General features: G+C 37.6%; 1 protein-coding gene across 1 annotated transcript in view; it reads left to right on the forward strand.

Annotated features, from left to right (window-relative positions):
• AUH (AU RNA binding protein/enoyl-CoA hydratase) overlaps window positions 1–24,223 on the forward strand; it is a 110,784-nt gene extending 86,561 nt beyond the window's left edge. The window contains exons 7-10 of the mRNA XM_014947578.1: window positions 18,593–18,780; window positions 20,046–20,096; window positions 21,854–21,901; window positions 22,727–24,223. Of these exons, the coding sequence (XP_014803064.1) occupies window positions 18,593–18,780; window positions 20,046–20,096; window positions 21,854–21,901; window positions 22,727–22,804 (365 nt within the window). The 3' untranslated portion in view covers window positions 22,805–24,223. The remainder of the gene's footprint in view (window positions 1–18,592; window positions 18,781–20,045; window positions 20,097–21,853; window positions 21,902–22,726) is intronic.
• The last annotated feature ends 241 nt before the right edge of the window (window positions 24,224–24,464 follow it).

A 24,464-nucleotide genomic window follows, 5' to 3' on the forward strand; every position in this document is an offset into this window, starting at 1 on the left:
TGCAAGCAAAGCAAAACAAGGAATTTGTTCACTGCTTCCTATTGGCAGGCAGGTGTTCAGCCATCTCCAGGAAAGCAGGGCTCCATCATGCGTAACAGTTACTTGGGAAGGCAAATGCTGTAATTCTGAACATCCCACCTCTTTCTTCTTCCCCCAGCTTTATATACTGAGCATGACATTGTATGGCGTGGGATATTCCTTTGGTCAGTTGGGGTCAGCTGTCCCAGCTGTGTCTCCTTCCAACCTTTTGTGCAGTCCCAGCCTGATCGCTGCTGGGGCAGTGTGAGGAGCAGAAAAGGCCTTGACTGTTTAGCCATAACTAAAAACACCAGTGTGCTATCAACACTATTCTCATCACAAATCCAAAACACAGCACTACACCAGCTGCCAGCAAGACAGCGAACTCGATCTCGTCCAAAACCGTGACACACTTTTAAACACATAGAGTGGTATTGCTAAGGAGCTGATATTGTGCAGGCTGTTACACGTTCAGGCCTGGAAAGATACAAGTAGCATTAGGGGAAACCTTGTGATGATTAGTATTTCTGTGAAGTAAACACAGAAGTCCAGTGCTGCAAGTGTCTATACATACTTTAACATCTGTATACAGTAATATATATATATATACATGACTGTCTCCATTCAGTGTGTAGTGCCAGTATCTGCTTGTGAAAGCTCTTGTTTCTCTGAGGCTTCCAAAGAAGATGCACATTGCATAAGAATTCCTTTGTCAACAGTCTTGGGATGGGTTTATACAACTGACAAATTTCAGTCATTTGGGCTGAAATTTTTAATAGTCACTTTCTCGGGATAATTCCAATGGGAATTTAATTGGAAATGTAGACTATTTAAAAAAAAAACAACCCACCAACTTTTTGGTCTGGGAGCATTGTAGGACTCTACAGAGAACCTTATGTTTAAGGGGATATACATTGGTATCCAAAATTTGACTAAACATTACCCTTGGAATCATAGAATCATAAAATAGTTTGGGCTGGAAGGGACCAGCCTAACTCCCCTGCAGGGAGCAGGGACATTGTCAACTAGATCAGGTTGCTCAGAGCCCTCTCCAGCCTGACCTTGAACACTTGCAATGATGGAGTACCGACAGCTGGTCTGGGCAACATGTTCCAGTGTCTTACCACCCTCTGCATAAAAAATTTCTTTCTTAGATCTAGTCTAAATCTACCCTCTTCTAGCTTAAAACCATTAACCTTTGTCCTGTTGCAACAGGCCTTGCTAAAATATTTGTCCTCATCTTTCATATAAGCCCCCTTTAAGTACTGAGATGCCTTAATAAGATCTTCCCAGAGCCTTCTCTTCCTCAGGCTGAACAACCCCAAATCCCTCAGCCTCTTCTGAGAGGAGATGTGTTCCATCCTTCTGACCATTTTTGTGGCCATTCTCTAGACCCGCTCCAACAGGTCCATGTCTTTCCTGTGCTGAGGGCTCCAGAGCTGGACACAGTACTCCAGGTGGGGTCTCACCAGAGAGGAGTAGAGGGGCAGAATCACCTCCCTTTACTTTCTGGCCACGCTTCTTTTTATGCAGCTCAGGATATGGTTGACCTTCTGGGCTGTGAGCATATATCGCCAGCTCAGGTCCAGCTTTTCTTCCACCAGTACCCCAAAGTCTTTCTCTGCAGGGCTGCCCTAAATCCATTCTTCCCCAGGCCTGGGGGTTGTCCAAACCCAGGTGCAAGAACTTGCACTTGACCTTGTTGAAACTTATGATGTTCACCTAGGTCCACTTCTTGAGCTTGTCCAGGTCCCCCTGGATAGCATCCCATTCCTCAGGCACGTCAACCACACTATTCAGCTTGGTGTCATTGGCAAACTTGCAGAGGGTGCACTCGATACCACTGTCTATGAAGATATTAAGCAATACTGGTCCCAGTACAGACACCCAAAGAACACTACTTGTCACTGATCTCCATTTGGCCATTGAACTGTTGACCGCTGGCCTCTGGATGCAACCACCCACAGAATCACAGAATGATATGGCGTTGGAAGGGATGTTTGGAGATCATCTACTCCAACCACCCTGCCAGACCAGATCTACCTAGAGAAGGTTGCACAGGAACATATCCGGGCAGGTTTTGAATGTCTCCAGAGATGGAGACTCGACCACCTCTCTAGGCAGACTGCTACAGTGCTCTGCCACTCTCAAAGTAATGAAGTTCCTCCTCATGTTTAGATGGAACTTTCCTTGCTCAAATTTGTCCTCATTACCTCTTGTCCTGTCACTGGGCACCACTGAGAAAAGACTTGCCCCATTCTCCTGACACCTACCCTTTAAGTATTTATAGGCATTGATCAGATCCCACCTCAGCCGTCTCCAGACTAAAAGACCCAAGACCCTTTCCTCAAAAGAGAAATGTTCTAATCATTTTAGTAGCCCTCTGCTGTATCCTCTCCAGCAGTTGCCTGTCCTTCTTGAATTGGGAAGCCCAGAACTGGACACCGTACTCCAGATGGGGCCTCACCAGGGCAGAGTAGAGGGGAAGGAAAACCTCTCTTGACATGCTGGTCACCCTCTTCTTGATGCACCCCAGGATGCCGTTGGTCTTGGCCACAAGGGCACATTGCTGGCTCATGGCCATCCTGTTGTCCACCAGGAATCCCAGGTCTTTTTCCACAAAGCTGCTCTCCAGCAGGTCAGCCCCCAACCTGTACTGGTGCAGGGGGTTATTCCTCTCCAGTTGCAGCACCCTACATTTGCCGTTGTTGAATTTCATCAGGTTCTTCTCTGCCCAGCTATCCAGCCTGTCTAGGTGTCGCTGCATGGCAGCACAGCCTTCTGGTGTGTCAGCCACCCCTCCTAGTTTGGTATCATCAGCAACTTGCTGAGAGTACACCCTATCCCTTTATCCAGGTCATTGATGAATATATTGAACAGGAATGGACCTAGTCCTGACCCTTGGGGAACACCACTTGTTATGAACCTCCAACTAGACTCTGTGCCACTAATCACAATCCTCTGAGCTCTGTCTTTTGGTCAGTTTTCAGTCCACCCCACTGTCTATTCATCTAACCCATACTTGCTAAACTTTCCTATGAGGGTGCTATGGGAGATGGTGTCGAAAGCCTTGCTGAAGTCACGGTAGACAACATCCACCGCCCTTCCCTCATCTATCCGTCCAGTCATGCCATTGTAGAAGGCTGTCACATTAGTCATACATGATTTCCCCTTGGTGAACCCGTGTTGACTACTTCTGATAACTTTCTTTTCCTCCATTTGCTTTGAGAATGACAACCAGAACGAGCCCTTCCATCATCTTTCCAGGGATGGAGGTGAGGCTGACTGGCCTGTAGTTTCCTGGGTCCTCCTTCTTACCCTTTTTGAAGACTGGAGTGACATTGGCTTTCCTCCAGTCCTCTGGCACCTTGCCTGTTCCACAGGACCTTTCAAAGATGATGGAGGGTGGCCCAGTGATGACTTCTGCCAGCTCCCTCAGCACTCATGGGTGCATCCCATCAGGACCCATGGACCTGCACATATCCAGTTTACTTAATTGATCTCCAACTTGATCGTCCTCAACCAAAAGGGAGTCTTCCTTTATCCAGACCTTCTCTGTTACCTCCAAAGTCTGGGACTCCTGAGGGTTCTGCATCAGGGACTTCTGCTTCAGTAAGTCTGAAGCAAAGAAGGCATTTAGCAACTTCTCCACACTCCGCCTTCTCTGAATCATCTGCTGCCACGGCACCTGTCTCATTCAATAGCAGGCCCACATTTTCTCCAGTTTTTCTTTTGCCTCCAATATACTTGAAGAAACCCTTCCTGTTCACCTTGACATCCCTCGCCAGGTTTAATTCCAAGGAGGCCTTGGCTTTCCTCATTTCATCCCTGAATACTCTGATGGCATTCTTTGATCTTCCCAGGTGGTCAGTCCCTCCTTCCATGCACTATAAGCTTGCTTCTTCCACTTGGGCTCAGCCATGCAGGTCTCCTGCTTCCCTTGCCTCATTTCTTCTTCTTAGGGATGCACCAATCCTGAACTTGACAAAAGCAGTATTTGAGTATCAACCAGCTCTCTTGAGCCACCCTACTACGTTCCAAAGCCCTAACCCATGGGATTTCTCCAAGCAGTTTCTTGAAGACATCAAAGATCCAACCAATTCCTTGTCCACAGTCTGTCCATCAAATCCATATATCTCCAAGTGAGAAGTGAAGGATGTTGTGGGGATGATGTTAAAGGCCTTAGAGAGGTCCAGATAGACAACATCCATAGCTCTTCCCTTGTCCACTGATGCAGTCACTACAGCATAGAAAGCCACTATATTGGTGAGGCAGGACTTGGTGAAGCCATGCTGGCTGTCTCAAATCACCTCCCTGTCCTTCATATGCCTTAGTATAGCTTCTAGGAGGATCTGTTCTATGATCTTCCCAGGCACGCAGGTAAGGGTGACAGGTTGGTACTTCTCAGGGTCTTCCATTCTACTCTTTTTAAAAATGGTTGCAATGTTTCCCTTTTTCCAGTCACCAGGGACTTCACCTGACTGCCACAACTTTTCAGATATCATGGAGAGTGGCTTTGCAAAGACATCAGCCAATTCCCTCAGGACTGCAGGATGCATCTTGTCAGGTTCCACACACTTCTCCATGTTCAAGTTCCTCAGGTGGTCACGAACCTCATCTTCTCTTACAGTGAGAGGGACTTTGCTCCCAAAGTCCCCATCTCATTCACTTGAGAGACATAGGAAGAAAGTTTGCCATTGAAGACTGAGGCAAAAAAGTTGTCGAGTCTTCCACATGCTGTTTATAGATTTTTCTGGAGCTGCCTAATGACATTCATTTGTTTCTGTTCAGGGCTGAGCAACATTTTCCTTGTATTGAAAGGCTGAAGTCAGGATCCAGGACAGAAATCTTAGGCCTTTTCTTGTGCTCTTCATGACCCTGCTGCAGTGCCTACCGTATCACAGCGTAAGGCCAGCTGTGGAGCACCCCAGCACCTTGTGGAGATTCATGGCTGATAGGGACTGTGAGGAAAGAAGACACAACTCAACTTGGTTAGGAAACTGGACTTTCTTAATTCAATATGAGTCAGTCTGATATTTCAGAATGCTCTCATACAGGCATCCTGCAAGTCACATTACGCTGTCAGCATGTGCTGCACTCTACATGGTATTCAGTGTTACTGTAGGAAAATTTTACTGCTGTCTTTTAGAAAAATTAGAAAAAAAAGAAATCCAGGACCTTGCAGCTGAAGGTTATATTCTTTACATAGTTCCTCAAAAAGTATACCTTATATGGTTCCTTATAAAAAAAGGAGCAGGGGCAACACCTAGGAGAGTATACACACACACATGAAATTTATTTTGGAAGAACATGATTGAAAAGTAGCTCTTAAGTTAGCTACTACTATATGCAGTCTAGCACAAAACTGCATAGTATAGCTTGCAAAGTTTTAAGCGAGCTCTTTATGCATTATTATGTATAGTCTTTCATTCCATGGGCATGTCTACTGGTGCTGTTCATAATGAGATTTTTTTAAATACTGAAACTTGCCCAAATACGTTGTGCGGATTGCAAATGAAATGTTCCTCAGACATTGCTACCAATGTCAAGCCAAATTTAACTTTGTATTCCAAAGCAGAGATGTTAGAGGGTCTCAAAGTAAGGCCTTTATTTTATTATATGAGCAAAACAAGTTTTTCCATAGGTTTAATTCTTAGGTACAGCTGAACTGTTTTGGCTGAATTGAAAAACCACCACTTGAACAACCTAGCAGTGTGAACTGCTTGCTGGGCAGTACAGAGAAGAGCAATTAAAAAACTTGAGTGATTATACTCAATTAAAAATAACACTCGATATTGGGAAATTTTATGTGATATTATTAAAGGTGATTCTACCAGCACTGACTGTAAATAAAAGTATAAATATTGCTAATCTTCTTTAAATTAAGGATTAGTTTTTAGATGGATTTTAACTTTTGTAGCATTTGATTTGGGAAAAAACAGGCCTGTGATAATCTGCTTACCTTACCATATTATACAGAGGAAATTAATGTGGATGTGAAATAGTAGTGTAAAATACAAGATCGTTAGATGATGCAATGGAAAATGAAAAATAGAACACCATAATTCAGAGAATTAGTGAAATATTTGGGCTTGAATCCCTAATTTACATAAAAATATTACTTTATACTTGAAGTAGCTAAACTAGATGAACAGTCCATCTTCTTGACCAGGGGAATGTGAGTGGTCAGGATAACCTGATACGGATGTGAGGAAGCGTGAAAACAAGGAAGACTATTAAGTATAATCCCAACAATAATAGTAGGTACTATTGGTAATGTGAACAAGATACTAGCATTTCCTGAAACTGAGAGATGGGTGAAATACAGTCAGTCCCTTTGGTATTCACTTCACACAGAAGCTTAGAAATATTTTATTAAATATTAATAACAACATAAAAGACCTTTGGTCTTATTTTCATTTTAATTAGGCAGGATATATATGCCATTCACTTTGAAGCCAAATGCTACTCCTTTGTATTAACCTGCAGGGGGTACTAGAAAATTGAACCAAGTAGCATTTAGCCATTTCTCCTCCCGCCATGAGATAATTAACATCTCCTCTTTTTGCAGTCTCTTACTGTTACCTGATCCCCGTATACAGGTTTCGTATTGACTTCTAGTGTTTGGGCAGCATGGTGTGAAATGCTGCCTCAGCCTGTTTTTCATAATCGCCAGAACTCAGGAAAGTTATTAACCTTCAACTTAAACTGCTGAACCTACAAGGCAAGCTTAATCTTATAGTGCGGTGAGACTGGAGAGACAAAATTGACAATAATTTCAGGAGGGAAATAAAGCTGTATATAATATACTGAATAAATTTCTGTGCTGTGTGATATAGGCAACTGAAAAACCTAAGAACTTAACACTAGCTGGTATGGCTAAAAGGAATAGGAAGTTTTTTGATATATAAAGCCGAGACAGGAATTGGTAAGAAGGGAATGAAAGAAAAATAAAATAAATCAATTGTGTGAAGTCAGTGGGTTTCTGGACTCCTAGGCAGCTATTTTCCCAACTTGTCCACCTCTTACATAGGTTTCCCACTCCTCATCTAAAGCCTAATTTGGCTTTAGATGGCTCCCAGCCATTTAGAGGCCTGGGAGCTTCTGACCTAGCTGCCAGGGATCCTGGGACCTCTGTTGGGAGAATCTTGAAGATCTACCAAGCTCCTTGTCCAGCTTTTTCCTCTGGCTAATGGCCTTGGGCATCCACTTGGGCCAGAGCTTCTTAAGTCTAGAGCTAACATATTTTGCTAGGTCAGTCTACCACAGAGCTATAAACTTGCCAGTCCTGCTGTCTGTGGGACTGGACACTTCTGATGGCTGAGCTTTCCACAGACTGGTGGACGTGCATGAGTTACGCATGTTAACTGACTGGAAACAGAGCTGCTTTCAGAGGAAACACACCTGTGTTCCACTCAACAAAAACAAGTATGTTTGTATTGAATACTTCACTTACTTATGAATACACATTTTCCAATGATTATCATAAAAGCAAGTTTGACTGTCACTATAATGCTCCATGAAATTGTATCCTCTGATGAAGCATGGTATGTTGCATCATCACCTTTTTTTCCTGGATACCCTCCTCCATAGAATAGATGATTCTTTAATTAGCTAGTACTCAACATTTTGTGTATTTTGTTTTCCCATTGTGTAAAATTAATATAATTCTTTATTTCCTATACATTTCAGCCGCCTTCTGGGGACATGATTATGCATTTTTCCCTATAAAAGCACATGATATTGGTAATACTTCATCTTACAGGAGTTACAGAAATAAGTTGCAGTAGTATCTATGAGGCACCTATGTTGCGGTGATGTTAAAAAGTTTGTTGTTTTCCAAAACTCCTGTGAAGTGAAGGAGTATGAATAGTTTTGGTTTATCAACAAGGTAGAAATCCAGCAAATAACAGCTTTCTTCATTTCCTAATTGTCTGTAAGTTTTAGAGAAAACATTAAGTGGTTAACAAAAATGTTCATCCTATCTTTCCGTTTTTTCCTTTTTTACCCAGAATCACATTAGTCTGGTTGTGATATACTGATATACTGAGATACTTTTCCTGTGCAGTTTGTAAATTATAACGTGTAATCAGGTTTGCAAATTTAGAAATTTCCACATCTGCTGTAACACACAGAGGTTCCATCCCTCTGCAATTAGAAAAGCCAGTTCAGCCTGTTACATAGTCGTTACCAAACTTGGAGTAGTAATGACCACAGAAGGTGCAAAACATTTTCTGATGTATCTCACTTCCCATGTTCTCAGATATATATATGTAATGTGTTAGAGCTAGCTGAAAATATTAAACCTATTTTGTACTGCTAGAATGGGTTTGAATTTGAAAATGGTCATGTTCAATCAAAGGAAATCCCTGACTTTGCATGTGGGAAGCTCTCAGAGTATTAGCTGTAATAAGGGAGAGGAAACAGGTAAAAGGAATGCTTTTGTTAGTGCGTCCAAGTCTTTGCCTTTTTTTGTGTAACTAAATAAATTAAAATAGCCAACTCCTCCTCTCCCTCAACCACTCAGTTACAAGTATAACAAGGACACACTTTCTGTGTTTAAAAAGTATTATTACTCAAGAATTTTGAGGCACAGAAGATCAAAAATATTATACCTAGCTTTAGTTTCTACTAAATTATTAAATTTAATTACTCAAGGGTTTTGAGGCATAAAAGATCAAAAATATTAGTCTTTTGTTTCTACTAAAAAGAACAAACCCAATTGATTATGCCAAAAAGATAATCAAGGTTATTTCTTCCAGAGGTTCAGTAACTGAATTTAAGATACTCCTGTAAAATATAGTCATGGATCATTTGTACTGAAATGTCTAAAAGGTAAACTATTGTATGGTTGCCATCACGACACTGTAGAACACTGATGGGTTTCTTGAAAAACACAACTAACCCAACTCCTGAGCTCTTAATAAGGATAGTGTAAAGGATGAGTGAAACATCTGACACTTCTCTGAAACTGAAGCACAGCTTTCTAAGTTACTTTTACCCCATTCTCAGCTGTCATAGGGTTGAAGACCTTGAAGTAAGTAGGATCGCTGTATCAGGCCAAGGTAATACAAAAACCTAAATCCATTCTACTTAGGGTCAGCATTAAATTTGAAGCAAATAAAAATATGTTCTTCATGTCGGTGTAAATAATATAACTCACTTTTAATTGACTAGTTTATCTATTTTGAGATCCATCATTACTGAATAATAGTACAGAGTCTGATTATTTCCATTCCATATTCATTTATGACTGTATTATGTAAGAAGCTAAAATAGCTTTGAAACTCATAATGAATTCACTGTATGTCTGGTATTTTTCTTCAATTTCCAGAAAATTCAACAAATGAAATGGCAATTGTGCAGTCTGCCTTAAAAGAACAGCTGCACAAGTTAGTTCAATACAAAACAAGTTGGACAAAATGATTTATGAAGTACTGTTTCTTAATTATTTCACAGAACCTCTCTGTCTCTGGAGACTTATTTGAACCAACTATTACAAGTTTCTTAATTTCAGAAGTAATAGATTCCTGTCCTTCCTTCTTTACCTCTATTTTTCATCATGTATTTTCAGTTTCTGACCAAGACTTATTTTTTCCCCTCTGATTCTCAGACATAACTGAAAAAAAGCTTACAGGAAAAATTGCCCCAAAAGCTATTAATCCTTTGTAACTTTATACTAACAACTCTATATTAATTATCTTTATATTTTAATATGAATTTGAGATCTGAGAAACCAGGGTTAATTGGATGACTTGAGTTAATCTGAGTTTTCTCTTGATAGCTAATTCTCACTGTAGAAGTTTTGTGAAATTGTAAAGAAATTAATAACACAGAGTGCAATGTACTTGACATGGACATATTAAGTGTTTTAAGCAAAAAAATACAGACTTCGGTCTCTCAGAGGCCCACCCTGATGCATTTTTTTAAATATTATTTTGCGCCTCGGCATCAGAAAATATGGATAACTACATGAAATATCCAAACTAAAAGAGGAAGAAGGAAGTTAGTTTAATTTTTACCTTTTAGCTTAATATGCTAATATTATTATCTGCCAGAAGAAATGGCTATTTTTTAGTTCATAATGAATGGAGTGATATTCTCCTTCTAGCTTGAGACTATGAGGTCCTTCTTGCCTTTCTTGATTATGTAGAATGATAAACCTATTTATTGGCCTGACAGAGTGTGGATGGTCCTAAGAATTCTTTCTAGGTGTTTCTAGAAAAGAACCAAGCTAAAGGAAACCCTCATTTGCCCCTTTTCTAGGAAATATAGTGATGATCTTGCCACAAAATGGAAGAAATTCAGAAGCTTTATGCAGGATCACTGGAAGTACTTCTAGTTAGTCATCTGTTCCAGCTTCCTGGTTTACTTCCTACACCAAACATCCCAGTGTTCGTTCTTTAAAAGAGTTCTTTCTTCCCATATCCTTTCTTCCTTTATGTGTGCCTTGATCATCAGCTATACGTAGTTCATACTTGCAGAAAATGTTTCTAAATTCTTGGGGGGGGGAAGTAAGTATTTTTCTCTTTTCTATCCTATACGTTAGCACAAAACCATCATTGGTCTCATATTTAGGGAGCCAAAATGATCTAACATAGAATATTGTGGGGAGTTATGACTGTGTTTGGTATACTAAGCAGGGGGAGGTTGTCTGTGGGGGTGGAATGTACCAGCTTGAGCTCTGTCCCAATATGAACTAGTAAGGAGAGGATGTGTGTATTAGGGCCATGCAGGTTGCTGCTGCTCAAGGATATTCCACATGTACAGTACAGTAGCATATAAGATTACCATTACATTAATGGTCTAGTTTTTATTGATTGTATTGTATTTTTCTCAGTTCAAACAACCAGAGGTTTCTTTGCCACAAATTCTCACGGTTACGGATTAGTATATGGCATGAGTACAAGCAGCAGACTGGAGAAGCAGAATAAATTCTTTTCTTTAATAAGACATTTTTAGCTGTAGGTGGGACTATAAAAAAAATTGAATATTTGGTTCAGTTCAGTGGCTGGCTTTTTAATAATAGTGTAACTCTAAACAATGTGCTAGTCCTACCTACTTCTCTTAGTTGATCCTGAGCAGCAATATATGAGTCAAAGGGTCAGTCAAAAGCAGTAAGGAGATGTGATTGCCTGATAAGGACATGAACAATAAGCAATTTGAGTCTTCTTCCAATTGCTTTTGTTTATGTTGAATTTGTAACCTTTCAGTCTTTGAATACTTCATCTTTTGTATGGTCTGGAGGGTATCTGCTGCTCTCAGTGTAGCTAAGTAGTGATCAAATCATATTTGTGCAAGTTTTCTGTAGAGCTTGTAAAGGATGATCCTGGCTTTGGAAAAGTAGCTTCTCTCCCAGTTCATGTCATAAGCTTCTGACATAGGCTGGTATGTTCAAATCATTTAAACTGCAGTTTCTTAGGTGTCAGTTTGCTGATTTTAGTATTTTGATAGCTAGTCCGGAGGTACTGACCATGAAAACCTGAAGCTGAAGTCACTAAGGCTGCCAGTGTCTCTGAAAAGGACAGGTCTTTCGTTGTTTCAAGCATTGTGATCAAAATTAGCGCATAGAGACGGTATTGTAACACAGACTGAAAACATATTTATATTTACACTTGTTAGGAATTTATTTTAATTGTTAATTGGTAATATATGTTTTAATTATTCTCACAGATAGGTAATATACTTGCAAGGAATAGCAAATAATGTAACATTCAGAATATAAATTAACATGCACACATAAAAATAGCATTTAAATTATGTCACTTACAGAATTTTTATTAACAGCAGTGATAATTTCTTCACATATCAGCTATTACTGTAAAGTAACAAATAGAAGGATCAAGCTGGGAAAAAAAACAGAATGCCATTCTGGCACTCCTAGATAGTGTTACAAAATCTAACAAATCAAGCTGAAAAACTTAGGAATTTTTCTGTGTATCAGACTTGGTATCTCAAAATTTAGTTCCAGGTTACTAAAGAGTTTGCTTTTTGTGTTGCAGATTGTTATTAATGCATGCCAGCTTTGAACAACTTGGCCAGTTTTTTGGTAGAGTCCGTGTTTTCAAAGCACTGTAAAATGTTATAGACATTATGTTATATGTTATAAAAAAAGTTACAGCCTCAGTACTAGGATAGGTGCAGTGTAGCTGTAGTGTATGGGAGGACATCCTACCCAATATGAAAAATATGCTTCATATGTATGAGTTCATTTTAAATATATTTATCAGTATACAGATCCCTCTGCTTTCTTGGGATTTGGCAACTGAACCAGGCAGGATTCTGTCCTACAGTCTTGTTGGCTTTGCTGTTTTCCCTGGGCTCCCATTTCTGTTAGCCACTAATTCTCATTTCCTTATTGCTGTTCAAGTCAGAGAATTTCAAGGATGAATAATTTCAGAGGTAAATTCTTAAAAACCCATTACTTTGAAAGCAGATTAATTTGACAGTAGTCAGGATCTGAGAAAGAATAGGAATTGGTTTGGGGCATTTGCAGAGTGATGGATTTCGTTGCTGTGTAGAAGAATGAAATGGCAGATTTCCATGCAGAGAGCACTGAAGTGAGGAAAACATTCAAGTCACTTGCTCATAAGCAGTGAAGGCTTCAGTTTTAATAGTCTGGTTTTTGCTTTCCTTGTTGCTCAGTTCTGTCCATTAAAAACTTAAGTAATTGCCCCAGTTTGGGACTGTGATCTCATTCAAAACGTAAATAAAAATAGGATACTACTCTGGTAATTAATTTTTCTGTATTTCACTTGTAATGATGGTAGTTTTTCCTCATGTCTGGTTTTTCTTGTTCTGATTTTCACAAGTTAAATTTTAGATGTCATGGTCAATCCAAAACTGTAAGAACATTGACTATAAGATTATTTATTTACAGTACAAATTAAATAAAGGTTTTTACCTAATATTACTCATAAAGCCCATATGATTTGTAAAGTAGGATCATACAGAGCAGAACTGGTCTAAACCTCCTACCTGTTGTTACAGCTGAGTAATGACTTCATAAATGTATGGGTGTAATTTTGAAACTGGAAAATGCCTTCTTCTTGGGCCATTAATTTCTATCTACAGCAAGATGAGTTATGTTTTAATGTGTATGTACTTTTGAATTCATTTAAGTTCACTTTCCGTCATTGCATTCCCAAATGATAGTAAGACCAAGTTCCTATCTGGAGTCGTAGGAAAGCATGTGGCCTTACTGAATATCTGTGTGTGCTCATGCTTGTTGCATTTATTTACATTTAAGTAAAAGCTAATAAGTAGATTAACAGCCTTAGACATTTTTCTTCCTTTCAGTTAAAAAAAAAAAAAAAGAGGAGGCAGGTTGTCAGTGTGTGCGTTGCTAGTACCATGAGTCCTGGGAGCCCATGGGTGGTAATGCAGATCTGTGCTTTTCAAGGGGTGTTTAGTCTGATGGTGGAGTCCATGCAGTTGGCTGTACCATGCTTGTGAGGGAAATGTGGAGTAAGGTCCTTATACCAGATGCAGAATCTTTTGAAGTGGGCTCCATTTTATAAAAATCAGATTCCATTTTCGTTCCATTCATTTCACATAAGCTGGGAAACCATCTTCTCTCTTTCTCAATCTGCAAGAGGATTGCTTATTTTGAAAATTTTTCTAGATTACCTAACAATGTCATCATCCTTTACAAAAGCTGTGATTTTTTTAACTCTTAGTGAATTTTGAAAGTGTATTTACACTATCTCTGATGGACACTAAGCATACATCTTCAAGCCAAATACTATTTTCTTCTACTTCAAGCTGCTGCCTTCAAGGCACCTATACACAGTTGTTTGATATATTCTAGGTGGTTCTCAGATAGGTTTTTAAATAAACAAATCCACAGACACAGGTGACTGAAATGGATTATGAAATTTAAGAACTGATTTGCAAATTAAGTTGGCAGTTTTGGAGCTGAGCTTTGCCATGACCAGGCTGGCGTATATAGCAGGTCATCCTGCCTCTTCGACCTCGAGTTGGGTTGTGTCTGATGTTCTTATGGGGCTTTCTTCGGTTTGACTGGCCAGCCAGACTTCCAAAAGCACTTTTGGCAGCCTACTATGAAATCTCAGACAACTTCTCTGTCATCATAGACCCCAGGCACCCTCTGAGTCAGCCTCAGGCTCCTGTCTCGGGCTTTGCTCAGGTCTCCATTCTTCTTCCAAACAATGCCTTTTATGGCTAGACATGAGAGCAGCCTCTCCTGCTGCCTGTTCCTCCTCAGCTCAGTGCTCCTTGAAGAGATAATGTTTTATTTCTTCTCCATCCTGTTTTCACCCCATGACTAGCATCTTTGTTGACGTCTTTCCCAGTCTAAGCTGTTTCCAGTTGTTAGTTAGTGATGTGCCAGTGAAGTGTCAGTGAAGGGCTTTCTTCTGTGAAAGGATTTAGGATGTCTGAGCCCATGAAGATCCATACATAGATTTAAGTTATCTAAAAAATGTACAACTTTGGAGGATCCAGTACTGATTTGGGAAACAATCTGTTGGAAACTTGGTGTTAAATATTTTCTTGGTAGAATGTTTAGGCTTTTAGAGTGTTTAACATTTTGAAAATTGCTTAACTTAGCAATGGATGGCACATGATTTAAAAGTGGAAAATATGTTTTTTACACAGACTTTGGAAATACGGCTTACATGACCGAAAAATATGATATTAAAATAATAATTTTATCCATGTTAGCTTGCTTACCTGGTCTAATGGGTGGTGTCCTTGCCCATGGCAGGGGAATTGAAACAAGATGATCTTTAAGGTCTCTCCCAACCAAAACCATTCTGTGATTCTATGATTTATGAGCTCATATTGTTAAAGATTTGGTGTTAGGAACAGCAGGTTTCTGTGTTCCATATTTCTATAAGTGTCAATGGAAAGGAGAAAAATCTACTCTTTACATCTTTCTGCAAAAGAATCACAAGGATACATTAGAGCCATTTCTTGACTGACTTGAATAATTAGAAAGTTTATGGCTGACTTTGGTTTCACCATTGATTATTAATAAAACATCAGAAATGCACAGTAGTCTTAGAAAACAAATCTAGAAATCTGTCAGTTAAATCAATATAACATGAATCAAATAAAGCTCAGGATAGAAAGGATAGGATAGAAAGACTCATTTTTACTTGACTTAATAAACAGGATTATTACCAAAGTAAAGTTTGGAATTTTTGTCAGAACAGGATTTTTTTCAATATGTTTTGACAGAGCCATGAGCTATGAAAAACTACTGACTGTAGATATTTTCTGCCAGAATGATGAATCTATTTCCAGTAAGCTACTTGCTTCATCTTGTTGGACATACTCTTGGGAATTTATCACGTAATTCCCTTAATCCAAACCAGTTGCGTACATATTTTATAATTGATGAATTACTGACAGTAAATAGATATTCATACATTATCAACTATTTGTTAAAGAAAAAAAGTACTGTTTAACAATTTTCATGCCAGCCTTTTTCATACTAGACACAATTTACTGTGTCTTTTCATATGAACTAGTGTCGTCTAAAACTGCTGTTTACAATTATTACAACATTGAATATATACCATCTCAGATAAGAACACATTACATTGCAACTGTATGTCAAATAATTTTATCAACACAGTGAGTAATACCAGATCACTAGTCCTTGAAATAACATGTCATTAAATTTGTGAAGATGAAACAACTATTCTTCCATCAAATTCTGCTCTACATTTAGATGAAATGCCTTGGTTAAGTAATGTTTTTGAAGACTGGATGTTACTTCCTTTAGCTCTGATTGTAGTTGGCAAGTATAATCTGTTCTTTGTGTATTACCAAACCAGAACGTCTAATTGCAGTATACTCTCTGTCTTCTCTTCTTAAATGGGTGCACCTTTGGTGTGTTGGACATATTTTGGTGTGATTTTTACATTTGATTAATGGGGTCTTATAGCTTTTTTGTGTGCATATATCTCATTCTTACTACTGAATATGTATGATTGATGCACTGAACTGTTGGCTTCTGTTCTGTGAATATTAATCAAAGAATGTGCTTCTCTGCTTAATGGCTTTGCAGTGTAGGAGGCAGCCAAACAACATAGACTACAGTCTGCTTTTTTTGCTCTTTAATCATTATTGTGTAAGACACTGGCAAGAACACTTTTTTCATCTATAAACACTATTTCATGCTTAAACATATCCATTGTTTGGTCAAAGTTATGAAATGCTGTTGCTCAATTAAATTTTATTTTCAACATTTCCTGGTAAAAGTAGTAATAGAAGAGATAAAACAGTAAAGGAAGGGGTGACAATTAAGTAGAAAGAAATAGTAGGCATAGCAAACAAGGAAGAAGAAGAAGATGAGGAGTCAGTAAATTCAGCCTCATACGATTTCGTGTCTTATGATTTCGACAAATGATTTGCTTTAATCAAAAGCCAAATCTGGTGCTTTTCTAGATTCCATTACTGTGCTGAAAGGGATAATTTATGACTAAACTATTCTTAAAGAGAATCAGGGTAGATATTTGCTGTGTTCTGATGTACACTTAAAATCTGTACAAGGATAGACATTGACTAGGATGTGACGGCTTCTTTGGGTGAGAAATCAAGAGACATGTTCAGTATTTAAAACAAAAAAGACAGTAAATGTTTGTTTGTGATGATGGTGGTACAGCTCAGTATCAGAAGCAGCAAGCTTCTTGAAAACACAGCTCATATTTTTATAGCATCTAGTGCTGATATAAAGGTTGACAGCTGCAGCTTTAGTCATTCTCTGTGAATCTCACCAGTGCAGCAGCCAAGGCTAACAGGAAGGCTTAGGCTTCAGGGTTTATAGTATTTTGGAAGGGGTTTTGTTTTAGTCTCCCCTAGCCCCTTTCATCAAAATTCCCTAGAGCTTTCTGGAAATCTTGCTGTTAGCAGAATTTTCCCCTTAGTACTATCCCTGGCTGAGCTGTACAACTAACAGAATTAGCAGAATTTATTGAACGGGAGTTCCTCTTGCTGTTGCCTGTTGCCCTTGACCACTAGGACAGTCTTGCTGAAATCCTCTCAGTGTGGTAGGACCATACAGAATATCACATTGCTTGTATTTACTAATGTTGTTGTTCTACAAATTTTATTTTCACTGTTATGAGTGTAAGCAATTTTTTAATTCCTCTAGTTTCAGCCCAGAAAATACATTTCAGGTTTTGTTATATATCGTGATTTTTTAATATTCTAATAGGCATAAGGCAGAAATCTCCCAAACCTTCTGCATTTTTGTATGATGTAATGTATTCAAAGGCAGGTCTGTTTTTATCGAAGGGAATATAGTACTGAAGCTTGTGATTCATAAAAAACAATAGTTGAAAGCTGAATCATTGAGTCAGAAAAACTTTTTGTTTGCTTCCCGTCAGATTTTTGTCTCAGACATGTATTTAAAGTATTTTCAGGAAACATCAGTAAGAGAATGGAATGACTTCAATAAAATACTGGCTTAGTCCAACATTATCTAGTGGAAATTAATCTATTTTACATTAGTTGAACACGTACTTATCCCGTATTGTACAATCTCCCTTCAAACATCTCTGACATATACTCCTCTTGCATAAATACATATATTTATATTTTAATATATTACCATGCTCTTGCAGAAATACCTGTTTGGAAAGAAATTTTTACTTACAGAATGGCTATATAAATTGAATATTTGGTTTTTTAATAGTGAATCCATGTCAAAATAGGGGACTTTATATATTTTCAAAATAATTTCTCCTGGGTAAACTCCATTTCCGCTGTTTTAATACATACAAACATCTGCTTCTGTGATTTGACTCTACTTCTTTAGTTTTGATAATGAATATTGCCACATTCTCGTTGTTTGTCAGTTCTGGAAAGTTAATTGTTACTCTAACTAAGCAATCTTTGCGTGTCTGGTTAATGTAGTTACTGCTTATTGACCTTCTGAAAATGCTGATCTCCCAAGAAGTTTTTAACGTATTAAGAAAAGCTAACTAAAGTTAAGCGCCTTTCTCTGCAGTTCCACACCTGTCATTATCCTTCCCTAGTTTTTGTAATCAAGCCTTAAGGTTTCAACAGTAATATGGAAATTGGAGGAGACAAAACCATGGCTTTTTAAAGACCTTGTCTAGTAGTTTTACTATAAATTTTTATGGTTCCTAGCATATGCAAATTTGAGCATGGACTACAGTATTGTTAGAGTATATAGTCTCTTTGAGTATAGTTCTTCAAAAGTGTTCATACAGTGATGATTAATACCATAAAAATAGATTGTTAGAAAGAAGAGTTTGGGATATGGTATTTACTGGCAAATAGTTTTGCTTCAGCTTTTGGCTGATATGAATAAGGTAACATAATGTCCATTAATATTACCTCTTTTCAGTTACTTACATGTCTTTCTAAGAAACAGAGCAATTGATTTCGTTTTAGAGTGCTAAAACTGAAGAAGGCATTTAGGAATGCCTTTACATGATAGTTTGATTTCTGTATGCTCATATAATTGTTTATGGAATTAAAAATGAAAAGTATTTGAACTGAAGAAGGCATCTACATTTGTGGTATAAATGGATGGGAAACTAATAGTTGCATTTTCTCTTTTTCCAAACTTTAGGGGGCACGCAGAGATTACCTCGCACAATTGGAGTGTCTTTGGCAAAAGAACTAATCTTCTCTGCACGTATTGTAGATGGTGAGGAAGCAAAATCAATAGGACTGATTAGCCATGTGGTAGAACAGAATGAAACAGGGGACGCTGCTTACAGAAGAGCATTAGCTCTGGCAAGAGAATTTTTACCTCAGGTAAAAAAAAAAATAATTTTATTTCAGCTTTTAGTTTTTACCAAACATTAAAACTCCAAAAGAACCAGCTGTGTTAAGAAAAACAATTAATTTATGTATTAAAAAGCCATTTTAGTTATGTGGAGTGCAGTCAGAAGTTTTCTTCCTCATGTATTGAGTGCTGTTATTTGGCAATTTATAGTGAATCTGTCAATTCTTGTATAGTTGTGATATGGTCTGTGCTTGTATTGCATATTTTGGCTTTCAAGTTTTAAACAAAAAAATAGTCTAAGTATTGGTTGTTTTTTTAGTAAAGCAATTATCTCAATAGATTAGACTGTTGTTGAATATTTCAAAAGAGAAGTAAACAGGTCAATATGAAAGTGAACGTATCTCAGTGTAAGTCCTATTTTGAAAACATAAAGCTAAATGCAATTTCAGTATTAAAGCAAAACCCACTTACTAGTGGAAAGTTTGCTTTCTATTCTTTGTGGATAAGCTTAGTGAAAGAATCATGCTCTTACTGTCATTCATTCTAAGTGACGTGCTATCTCTGTCTTTCATAAAATAATTGAAATGAGATTTGCTGAACTCCTGTGCTTTAGAACTTGAAAATTTTAGTAAGAAGTTTAAGTATGACCCTTACAGGAGTCTTTGTGTTAGGTGACTGCTACCTGTTCCCCTGTTGCCGTAGACTGCAAGCTGTTTGTTTAGAGAATGTGAGTTTGGAGCTTTTAGTAAACCTGTTTTTCAAGTGAAGGGTCCCACGTAACAAATTAATAGGAGGTAGAAGAAGAAAATACTTAGTAAACCACTTTATTAGACCACAAGTATAACAACTAAAATTTGCCATTGAAATGGGAAAATGTTACAGATTAAATATTGCATATAACTGGTTATTTGTCTCTTGAACACCCTCATAGGAAGACAAACATGAAAAATACAGTATAAACTTTAACGTACAGAGATTCTGAAAGGTTGATTTATAGTTATGACTTTGAATTGGAACCAGCTCAAAAGGATTTGGCTTTTCCCAAAGCAGCAGGTCACTTCTCTAAAGCAATCTTTGAACACTGAACATTCAGATGCTGATGCTGATGCATAGGCATAGGACTGAGATGATTCACAAAGATATCTTGCTGTTCTCCAGCCCATTGGAGGAGGGTCCTCCAATAAAAGTCCAAAGTCTAGAAGGTCCCAATATAAAAACATTGATGTGCAGACTCATCACTGCATAAACTTACAGATTTTGATGATACCTAAATAAGCTTTTTCTTTCATTTTAGGGACCAGTAGCAATGAGAGTTGCAAAACTGGCCATCAATCAGGGTATGGAGGTAAGTATCTGTACTTTCCATAAACATAAGCAGAACTCAGGCTGGCAACCTGGTCTACTGTAGTGATTTTTTTTCTAGAACTGTTTTTAGTTTCCCATTGTATAGTCTTTCAAAATCTATTAGGTAAAAAACTTTTTAAAATACGTAATGCAGTTTTTTTATATCTCAGACTCCTGAGACTAGAGTTGATGCTAATTTCCATAATGAGGCTTAGTAGCATCATGTCTGCCTGGGAATAACGCACTCTGCTAATTATTAATACCAGAAAGTAAACATAAGCTACTATGAACAGATTGTATTTCAAATGCTTGGGCAAAAAAAACCTGCGAAGTTTTACTCTATCAAGTCTGTCAATGCTCTCAGTGTTTAGTAACTACTGAAGTTAAAGGCCAAAATGCATGTCATTTATTTTTAATAGTTTCATAGAGGTTAGTGTTAAAATTATATCTGGAATCTGATTTCATATTTGTTTCTGATTGCCACACTTTCTTGAACGCTATTGACGTCTCGTTAAAATCCAGCCCTGGACACGTCTGGACATGTATTTTACTTACATGTTTACTTACATGTTCTTGCTGAGCTCAGCAGGACTATATTCAAAGTTAAGCACATGCATAAGCTCTGCACCAGGGCACCTTATAGCTCAACCTAGCACAAGGGAAAGGGAATCACACCAATTTAAGAATAGTCCTTTTTTTCTTAAAGTCTCAAAAACAACCAGCGATATAATTGAGTTCAACAAACCAGTAAGCTTTGGCCTGAGAACCAAATTCATAAGCTATTGTGCACAGAGTACATGGGTTAGGTTTCCATAACAAGTAACGGTAGAATTCAAGATCTATTTCGGTGGGACCCAAGGTTCAAAATGCTGCAAGCTAAATTATCTAGCTATGAGGTATAGTGGACTGAAAGGTCAAACCCATGATGTTTATAGAATTAGTGACAGTAGGGTTAGAAGGACTCTGAATGATCTTCCCGTTCAATCTTGGGGCCCCAAGATCTGCAAGATCTACTGTAGCAAAACTGATCAACCCAAATATTCGTTCAACTGTTTTTACAAGCATTCCATGGCAGAGATTTCATGACTTCCTTTGGTAATCTATCCTATAGCTTATCTCCCCTTGCAAATTTCTTGGCCTTTCAGTGGCCATGCAGAATGCTGGTATGTTCTACAGCAGCTGATGCGTAAGACAGGTGGAGAAGTGGAGAAGTAGTGAGTGGAATTTCAGCTCTTCAGACCAGTTCATAAAGAAAAAATGTTATTAAAACATGATGCAGGATGGCCATTGATGTCTTTTTTTTTTTTTTAAATCCCTTTAAAGTTGAATTTATGTTTATTTTGTGGCATGGCATCATGTTCATATATGACATTTTGAAGATAACTTTTTTCAGCACAATTTTTAATTAAGCATGCAGTATGCTAAATCTTTTCCACTATAGTAAATGAAATGATTACAAATGTGCAAGTAGCTAATGGTTTTTAGTCCAGATGATTTGTAGTGAAGAACATACATTGTTTTGACAGTGTATTACATACTAATTGTGTTGCTAGGTAAGGAAGTTGCTACAGAAATACTAACCGCTATCACCACATGGCAGTGTAGCATTTCTATGTTAAGGTAGTGTAGAAAAACTTTGCAGAAGTGTTTTAGTATGTGGCATATAGAAATACAATATTCAAGTTAGCTGTCACAAAATAACGTATAACAAAACCATAGAAATATGCTTGAAAAAAACCACTATATTCTTTTCTTCAGGTCGACTTAGTAACAGGTTTAGCAATTGAAGAAGCTTGTTACGCTCAGGTACGTAAGTATGATTACACGAAACCCCCAGAAAACAGGCTTTGCTGGTGCCTGTTATGAAACATGCAGAAATTCAACTAGAAATTGCTCTATGATTTCTTCTCCAAATATTTTGACATTGTATTTAGACCTTCCTTCTACTTACTATGTTTTTGTAAGGAATTTAAGGAAGCAGGTGTAGTTTAGCACAAGAACATCTCCCTGCCAAGACTGTTAGGGTGAAGGTAGTGAAGCACTTCCAGCCATATGCCTAGCCAGTCATACATTGCCATGCATCTAGTCCAAGAACTGCCTTGCTTTTGCTTTTTGGTTTAGCATCAGATAATATGATGGGCACTTTAGTAACATGTGCCACTGATGGCATACGTGCTAACCAACAGAAAACCAAGACAAACCACTTTGCCAGTGAAACATGGGAATGATGTATTTGAGTTTGTATATTCTTGGACTTGTTTTTGATCACGGAAATAGAAGCATCAGCATTAAATGCTTATTTAAAACATATGTTGATCTGATTAATAACCTACCTTCCGCCCTATAATAAAAATAAAAAAACAAAAAAACCACAAAAAACTCAAAACCAAAGTATAGAGAGTTTCTCACAGTCATCTGTTTGGAGAAAAGATACTCTTCCTTCTCCCAAATTGTTTCCCAGCCTTATATTGTGCCTTGGAAGTGTCTGGTACATTCCTCTATCTGCCTAGACATTTTAGTTTTATTTTTCTGTTGCATTCTGGATGCATTAAAGAACTAGGATTTGTATGAAAATATTTTTCTTGTTTTGTTTTTGGTGTCAGTAATGAATTGTTACTCTGCTCATTGCAGACTATTCCAACAAAAGATAGAATTGAAGGTCTTCTTGCATTTAAGGAGAAGAGACCTCCTCGCTACAAGGGAGAATAAAAGAAGCTGATGCCTTTAAAATACAGGGGGATAAAAATTCTGCTATGAGGACCATTAAGGTGCACTTCATATCTGCACCTGGAATATCACAACCACCAAAGTAAAAGCAAATCATACTGATGTTACAACATTTTGAATGTGTCCATACTTGTACAGGGCCCGGGTAGAAATGTGTGTCAATTCATGCTCATCACAGTTCCTGAAGGTTGATCTGTATATTGGCAAGGTCACAAGTTCATGCAGCATTTTTAAAATTTCACATGTTTGAAACATACCATTCCACAACTGAAAAAGCTCTGGAAATTCTTTATATAGACAAAACCTGTATGTGATGTTAAGTATAAATCTGCTGTATCATTTTATCAAAACAAATGTGACTACTGAACACCAAAAATAAGGAATTGTACCAAATATGCATTAAGATGATTCTGTATATCAGTAAAAATTGTATTTGAGTATTTACATGAATATGTACATTGCTAATAAAGTTAAGGAAAATTAAGAGGATTATTGTTTGAAAAATGTTAAGCTTTATTTATCTTACTTACATTAATCTAAGCAACATGAACTTAACTTTAGTATATAATGGCATTCTTTTGATTGCCATTATATTCATTTAATTGTATTAAATGAAGACATTTTCAGGGCCACCGTTTAGTTATGCATTCTTGTATGTTGAACCTGTCTTTGCCTTGTATTCTTCCAACATAGCATCTGATCAGCACTGACTGCTGTGAAGGAACTTAATTTCACTTGCCTCAGTTATTTTAAATTTTTTATGATTGTATTAAAGATTGTTGTGCAGCGATGCGACTAATGCACTATTAAAGAAACTAGAATTCTCTTCATCTCGAGAATATTCCTTTTGCAGGTCCTAATAATGTGTATTTATATACAACAGGGATGATGTTTAAATGTGCTTTATTCTGTGGCAGCCTTACGGTTCTTTTCATACAGTAAAAGAGAAATCCAGTAGGTTACAAGGTGAGAAAACTGTTGTGATTCATGTTGTATATTTGCTGTGGACGTGGCATATACAGCAAATGCCTGGAAATAACCTCTTAGCAAGTATTTTTGTTAACTTGACTGGAAAATAAACATGACTTAGCAGTCAGAGGCTGTCTTTTTATATGAAAACAAATTTTGTTATGTTTGGTTACCATTGCCTCACGGAACTCGTGCATGCTCTGCTGTTTCTGCAGCATTTACTGTGGTCAGTATCCATATCTATGATGATAAAGCAGCTGATCAACATGAAATGAAAAGAACTCATTTAAATTCATATTTAGACATATCATTACATGTAAATTGATTATAACTGGTAGAGCACAAACTTTGTTGACTGGTAAACTTGCTGAGTTTGACCATTTCATGCACGATAATTTGCAAATAAAGTACTGGCGCTTGTTTTGATAGTCATATAAAGCCTAGAGGGTCATTTTCTCATGTTTTGGAAATGCTAACATGTCATTTTCATTTTTACTGAGTAGGAAATAATTATGTTAATAGGAGAAAAAATATTAAGTCTATGCTGACAGGTTTCTCTTTGATAACTTTGATATACAGTCTGGTTATTGAGCCGCCTCTGTTTTCCTAACAAGCGCTGATTAAGTAGCTTCTGTGAATGTCTATTGAAAAAAAAATCTTATAACTTTAAATA

The sequence above is a fragment of the Calidris pugnax genome, unplaced genomic scaffold (assembly GCF_001431845.1).
Source record: "Calidris pugnax isolate Ruff unplaced genomic scaffold, ASM143184v1 scaffold156, whole genome shotgun sequence".
Taxonomy (NCBI): domain Eukaryota; kingdom Metazoa; phylum Chordata; class Aves; order Charadriiformes; family Scolopacidae; genus Calidris; species Calidris pugnax.